This window comes from Gossypium raimondii, chromosome 13, assembly GCF_025698545.1.
Source record: "Gossypium raimondii isolate GPD5lz chromosome 13, ASM2569854v1, whole genome shotgun sequence".
Lineage (NCBI taxonomy): Eukaryota > Viridiplantae > Streptophyta > Magnoliopsida > Malvales > Malvaceae > Gossypium > Gossypium raimondii.
The window spans coordinates 15,041,517-15,048,674 of NC_068577.1; the positions used below are offsets into that span (position 1 = coordinate 15,041,517).

A 7,158-nucleotide genomic window follows, 5' to 3' on the forward strand; every position below is an offset into this window, starting at 1 on the left:
AATCGCGTTAACCTCGTTTTAACTCCCAATTTTTTGACGGGTAAATCAGAATCGTTAATTTTCAGTTGACCCCACCGTATAAAACATCAGGAGCCGCCCAATCAGGAACAGCATCAACACCACCTGTCATTCTTAGGGTAGCGTATATTTCAAAAAGAACCAAACAAGCCCACCATTTAATAAATGAATTAATAAATAAAGTCGGCAAACATAATAAATCCTAATTAAAATAAATCATCTTCATGTTACTAAATCATTTCTGCTCTCTCTGTTTGTCTTTTTGCCTTCAGATCTATTATTTTATTAACAATTAAAAAAATTGTTTTTTTTCTCATTAAAGAAACACTTCTCTCTTTCGCTCAATCACTCTCTTCACCATTTGTCAATTTTCGGAATTTTGAATCTCTCCACAAGTAAGCTCCCACGTAAACCCTAATTGCTTTTTTTAAAATTTTTTTTCAGTTTTCAATTCACTTCGATTGGTGTTTAATGATCTTGATCTGTATTGTTTCCATTTTGAGATCTGACTTCCGTTTTACGGGTTCTAAAAACGGAAAGTTTTTGCATATCCTTTTTTTTGGCCAAGAATAGAAAATTCTGTTGTTAGATTCGATATCATTTTCATCTTATCAAAATTCACCGTTAAAAGAATTATAATTTCGTTATTTTGAGTTTTGATTTTAGTGGATCACTTGCAGCTTGGTGCGATTTGTCACTTGCTGGAGACTGAGGAATTGACATTACTCAAAATTGAGTTCCCGTCGGCTCTATTTCGGTTTGGTTTGGATCAGTGTTGTGTGATTTAGTTGTATAGGTGGAATTGTTGATCCATAATAAGGAATTGAAATTCAGGTTTATTATTGTGATTTTTTTATATATACTGGTTATGGTGGATTTATAGTGAACTTTGGATTTTGTTCTAATTGTTTTGAATCTGTTGATTGTGATGGTTGGGGAAAGATCGGTGCTGGGAGGAGTGTAGAGTAGGTGGTTTCAATGCTTGTTGGGCTTATCCAGATTCGCGGTGACATATATAGAAGTTTGTATGTAATGATAGGTTATGTTTTTCACAGTTCTTGGAGACTTAAGCTAAAGGGGTTGATTGTTTAGTGGCTTTCCTATCTTTAAAGTTTAAAGTTTTGGACATGAGAAGCCCCTTGCTTAATAAACTATCTGTTATTTTCGGTCCTAGACCGCCTGTCAGTTGGTTGTTATTATGCTTTGTCAGTGTGCTTGCGCTGATTGCAGTCTTTGGATCATCGTCTTCCAATTCATTTGACTCTGTAACTTCCACTCCCGTACCTGAGATCTTTACAAACTATAGAAGGCTAAAGGAGCAAGCAGCAGTTGATTATTTTGAGTTGAGAACTATCTTGTCAGGATCTAGTCGGCAAAGGGAACTTGGCCTTTGTGGCAAAGAAAGAGAAAATTATGTACCTTGTTACAATGTAACTGCAAATTTGATATCAGGGTTTAAAGATGGAGAGGAGTTTGATCGACGTTGTGAAGTGCCAAGGCATGGAAGCTGGTGTTTAGTTCGCCCTCCAAAAGATTATAAGATTCCACTCCGCTGGCCTGCTGGTAGGGATGTGATATGGAGTGGAAATATCAAGATAACAAAAGACCAATTCCTTTCGTCTGGAGGCGTGACAAAAAGGTATCTATTAAATGCTTCTAGATGCTTTGTGAAAGTAGCAAGTGTGAGGCTTATCTCCTTTAGTACAAACTTTACCTTTTAGAATTAATCTGTGTCTGGTTCTGGTAGCAGCTTATGTTCTTCATGTGATCAATAACAGTTTTAATTTATCTTCATAATTATTTAAAAAATTGTCTAGAATCATGTTGCTAGAAGAGAATCAAATTGCTTTCCACCCTGAAGATGGCTTAATCTTTGATGGTGTCAAAGATTATTCTCGTCAGATTGCAGAGATGTTGGGACTGGGAAGCGACTCTGAATTGTTTCAAGCCGGAGTAAGTCTTTTATTTCACTTTATCATGATATTCTTACAGCTTTTTGCATTTTGGGATACCTTGAGCTTTGAAAGTTTGGTATTTTAGGAATATCTTTTTTCCCATATATTTTAGCTTGTTCTGTTTAAAAATATGAGAAGATATTGTATGGTCTTCAAGAGGAGGTAAAACTATCTGCGCTATATGGTATTTAGTCTCCTACTTTGATTGCAGGTACGCACTGTACTTGATATTGGTTGTGGATTTGGAAGTTTTGGAGCTCATTTAGTTTCACTGAAGTTAATGACTCTTTGTATTGCCGCATATGAGGCGACGGGAAGCCAAGTTCAGCTAGCTCTTGAGAGAGGTCTTCCAGCAATGATTGGAAACTTCATATCAAGGCAACTGCCATATCCATCATTATCATTTGACATGGTTCATTGTGCTCAGTGCGGTATTGTTTGGGACAAGAAAGGTACTTTCAGAGTTTAATAATAGGCTTGCTTTCTATTATTTATTGATACTCTTCTGTTGTACTTTCCAAATTATTTGGGAAAATGTAGCTATACCACTATTTCATTCCTTATATTTTTAGTGATAATCTACATTTAATGTTTCAGTATAGAGTTGTTTGGTGCATTGTAAATAATGCTTTCTGTTAAGCTTAATAACACCGCTAGCCATAAAATGTATTTGACAACTGAAACTTCAACTGCTGTTCTTTGATGAAAAAGACTATTTAGGGCCAAAAAGGAAAAATAGAAAGTTAATGCATGTAGCTTGAATTATCTGAAGTGTTAACCTTAGATATATGTATGATCTTAATCCATTATATATGTATCAATATTTAATAAATAGGCAAGTATTTTCCCTATTGTAAAATTACGTAAGCTTTGCTTTCTAACAATGGCATTATAAAACAGAGGGGATTTTCCTTATAGAGATAGATCGGTTACTCAAGCCTGGAGGTTATTTTGTTTTAACCTCACCAACAAGTAAGCCACAAGGAAGTTCAACAAGTATGAAGAAAAGAAACATGCTAACACCACTGGAACAATATACTGAAAAAATTTGTTGGAGTCTTATTGCTCAGCAGGATGATACTTTCATCTGGCAGAAAACAGCCGATGCTCATTGCTATTCTTCTAAGTGAGTATACACTGATATTTTTCACTCTTCTGTTGGTAACTCTTAGATCAACTGATTTATGGAACAGGCTTTGTTTTTAGGTTATCTTACCCTTTAACTTTGAATTAGTTGTATCTGGTTCTCTTAACTTATAACAGTCAAACCTGCTCTGATGTTTTTTGAACTTTCATTTTCTTGAATATAGCAAGAAGAACGATGTACCTCTTTGCAAAGAAGGATATGATGCACCCTATTATCAGGCCTTGGTACCATGTATTACTGGAACTTCCAGCAAACGCTGGATTCCTATTCAGAACAGGTCCTCTAGCTCAGATTTGAGCTCAGCGGAGCTTGAAGTTCATGGAAAGTATTGTTCCTGCTCATTTTTTCTTCCTGCTCATGCTTTTTGAAAAACAAAGATTCCATTGTGCTGCAACATGTAATACATAGGATATTGATGTAGTAGATGGTTTAGTTGGCTAGGATATTGATGTAGGTTAATCTTGTGCAGGAGTTAGTCCAGAGGATTTCTTTGAAGACTTGCAAGTTTGGAAATTAGCTTTAAAAAACTATTGGTCTTTGCTTACACCATTAATTTTCTCTGACCATCCCAAGAGGCCAGGAGATGAAGATCCTTTGCCACCATTTAATATGGTACGCAATGTGATGGACATGAATGCTCATTATGGGGGTTTGAATGCTGCATTTCTGGAGGAAAGGAAATCGGTGTGGGTGATGAATGTTGTGCCTGTTAGGGCACACAATACGCTTCCTCTCATTCTTGACCGGGGTTTTCTTGGTGCTTTGCACGACTGGTCAGTTTTTTACAACTTCATCAAAGCATTTTGTTTAAGTTGATAGCTATGTTCTGGTTTTGGAGTGTAAGTTTTAACATCTTTGTTTGGTTATGGCTATATATCTTCACAAACTTTTACCTTTTAGGAGTGATTTTTCTTTTTGTGTTACCTGATTAAGATAATGTTAAAACTTTTGGATCCCAAATTCTGTTAAAAACTAAAATAGTTTGCTTTAGTTCAGATTCTTTGTTAAAATTGAATATCATTGTTGCCTATAAAGTTTCTGTATCTACTGAAACCTTCAGTTATTGAACTATTATTTGGCTTATTTGCTCAAATTAAGTTGGGAAGTGTATTAGATTGCTAATAGTAAAATTTAAATTCGGAGTTTGAATGTACGGTTCTCTTTGAGCTCCTTCAAAAGTTCTTTTTTTTTTTTTTTTGCTATTAAGTTTGCTCTTTAAGGCGTGCAGATATGTCATTCCTTTGAATGCTGAAAGGGAATTTTTATCTCATGTATCTGGTGCTGTGCAGGTGTGAACCCTTCCCAACATATCCTCGAACGTATGATTTGCTTCATGCAAATGGGCTCCTCTCACATCTCACTTCAGAGAGGTGTGGCTTGATGGAGTTATTTATAGAGATGGATCGAATTCTTCGTCCGGAGGTACTCAAATTTTCTGGGTTTGTGCTTGAAATTCAGTGCAGTGTCCCATTCTTTCCTCTTTCTATTTTTCTGTGTGACTTTCCTCCTACACCTCTCAACTGTTTGTTATATTGTTTGAAGACTTGATTTTGTTATGTTTGTATTTTATGCTCAATACCCTAATCCTCCTCAATAAGCCCTGTCTAAAAAGAATTTGATATTTTAATCAATGCCCTACATTACCATTTCAATTGTCGCAGCCTATAATTTGTTGTATTAATTAATGGTTTCTGAAATAGTTTTTAGCTTCTTGAGCAACGGTATACTAGAAGTTATTGAAATTCATAATCTTAGCTTGTGTTTTTTGCAGGGCTGGGTTGTGCTCTCTGATAAATTAGGAGTTATAGAGTTGGCACGTGCACATGCTACACAAATACGATGGGATGCAAGGGTGATCGACCTTCAGAATGGTAGTGACGAGCGCCTACTTGTTTGTCAGAAACCTTTTCTGAAGAAATGATTGCTTTAGCGCCAAAAGGTCTCAAGACCACAGATCTGTAAACTTTTCTTGATCTGGTAATCCTCTAATTAATCCACCGCAAAACCCTTTTTCACTCAAACATGCATGCATGCATGCATAGTCAGCGTAAAATGTCAAACATATTAATGATCCTCTTATTAATTGATATCTCATGACACTGGAACTATGTTGGCTTTGGTTTCCAGATCACAGAGTAAGTGGTATGTTTTAATAATTAGGTTTACGCTAACCGGATTTTATGGGTACAAAGCCTTTCAAGTTTTTGACGGTATCATATCATGCACCAAGCTTATAAGCATTCGACTGGTCCAATGGTTATACATATTACACTATTGAAAGAAAATTGAAACCTCCTATAAAACCTAGGCATCAGCACTTATCATTTTTCAAAAGATCATAGTTAGGTATTATGTTCTAGAACTGATGATGCAGCTATTGTGGCAGAGGATGAACTATCGGTGGCATCACAATGTTAGATATGCTCCAGAGTTTCGACAGGTTCGATATTAATGACTTGAGAAGGAGCATGGTGGAGGATTGTAGAATAGATTAGAAACGAGGTTTGCTGCTAAAGTAGCTGCCTTTCGTTTTCTTCGTCAAGGTATTTGTAGCAATTCATTCATCCACATTTTTTCCCACTTGGTCTTACTTTTGAGTTTGTTGATTTCTTTATTATTTGATATTGAACTCCTTGTATTGAACCATCAAAATTCATTGCTGTGCAATGGCCATGAAATGTGATAATTACAAATAGATCAAACAATCTTTCTTTCTAATGGGTTTTTGAGGTTTCTTTTGTTCTTTTTACTTTACATTCGTTTCTTCTGTGTTTGTTAGTGTGCTTGTAAGATTTTGGTTAGGTCTAAATCAGATCACGCAAATGACGAAAACTCTCATGGATATGCTCGAGCCAGAGCTGTCAACATGCCCAGGTCTCGTTAGTTTTGGATTGGGTCAATTTGGATTTTAAAAATTTTGGATCATTAGGTTCAGGTCACTTTAGATTTGGATTGTTACGGACTTGGGTTATTTTGAGTCAGTTTCATATTATGTTTGGGTCATTCACGTTTGCCTGTTGGGTTTCTCAGTTTGTCATTTTGGTTTGAGGTCCTTTTCGATATTTGTTCAGGTCATTTTTTATTTCAGTCATTATTAAATCAAGTCGCTTCTGAGTTTGATGTTGTGCGGGTCCGAATGGACTCTTTATGCTTGATTGGGTTGAGTCTAGCTCAGATGTGGCTAAATTAAATCATTTTATTAGATTTAATTATAGGTCCAGCTCTGAGTCATATTTTCTCATTTGGCAATTCTCAGTTTTCTATTAAAAATGCTTTTATGATCAGCGGAGTAATAGTAGCCAAAAATGGCTCAAGCTCTCTTCCACTAAATTATCATATCTTATTTTCCAAGTTTAATTCTCAAATCCCCAATTAGCTAAAACTCCAAAAGAGAGATCTAAATCCAACTGTAATGAAAGAAAATTGATCTAAAATATGAAATTTAACTTGTACTATGATTCTCATTTTTAATTGATTTCTAAGCTTTAAAATGTTTTAATCATATCTTTAAAATTTTAAAATTACATTAAGTTATTTCATTATTAAAACAATTAATTTTATTTTTAAGTGATTGATGGGCGTCGAAACCACCGAATATAAATTTTTAAAACAAATATAACACTAAATTGAAATATAGAGTAGTAGGGTCGAATCCACAGGAATTGGTTATTTAATTTTGCCTTTTCTTGTAACCAAATTCGTTGTCGCGGCCACAGTCTTTCCCATAAGGAATTACGAAAAACAAATCAAAAAAAATATATTCAAAAATACAAAAATAAATTTAAGAAACTAAAATAAATGGATAAATAAATTATTTTTTAAGCTTAGTTTTAGCCTCAGTGTACTCCAATCTTGAATTGATCATTGTAATAGATTTTCCCTTCTAATTGATAAGCTGGTTACAGCAATTGAGAATCCCTCAAACTGCCAACTCTTCCTCTCATAGTCAATCCCGGTATCACCTGCAAATCGACCCTTGTCAAATTTCCAACCACGTAGCACGTACCTGTAATTTAAGACTTCAACAGCCTTGCGATC

At 35.1% G+C, this 7,158-nt stretch overlaps 1 protein-coding gene across 2 annotated transcripts; it reads left to right on the plus strand.

Moving 5' to 3' along the window:
- The first annotated feature begins 245 nt into the window (after positions 1–245).
- On the plus strand, positions 246–5,838 carry LOC105783110 (probable methyltransferase PMT5). 2 transcript variants are annotated; one of them, XM_052626594.1, is made up of 10 exons: positions 246–413; positions 699–1,657; positions 1,836–1,971; positions 2,185–2,425; positions 2,874–3,099; positions 3,284–3,440; positions 3,589–3,893; positions 4,410–4,542; positions 4,892–5,097; positions 5,507–5,838. In XM_052626594.1, the coding sequence occupies exons 2-9, from the start codon at positions 1,146–1,148 to the stop codon at positions 5,039–5,041; spliced, it is 1,860 nt and encodes a 619-aa protein (XP_052482554.1). In that variant the 5' UTR covers positions 246–413; positions 699–1,145; the 3' UTR covers positions 5,042–5,097; positions 5,507–5,838. The 2 variants fall into 2 exon arrangements, with proteins under 2 accessions (XP_052482554.1, XP_052482555.1); XM_052626595.1 differs by lacking the exons at positions 4,410–4,542; positions 4,892–5,097; positions 5,507–5,838 and having other exon boundaries at positions 3,284–3,445; positions 3,590–3,732.
- Positions 5,839–7,158: the final 1,320 nt, after the last annotated feature.

Coding starts and splice junctions, on each gene's coding strand:
- LOC105783110 (XM_052626594.1), top strand. CDS start 1,146: ATGAGAAGCCCCTTGCTTAATAAACTATCTGTTATTTTCGGTCCTAGA. Junction 2,426..2,873: donor TATTGTTTGGGACAAGAAAG/GTACTTTCAGAG, acceptor ATTATAAAACAG/AGGGGATTTTCCTTATAGAG. Junction 3,100..3,283: donor GCTCATTGCTATTCTTCTAA/GTGAGTATACAC, acceptor TCTTGAATATAG/CAAGAAGAACGATGTACCTC.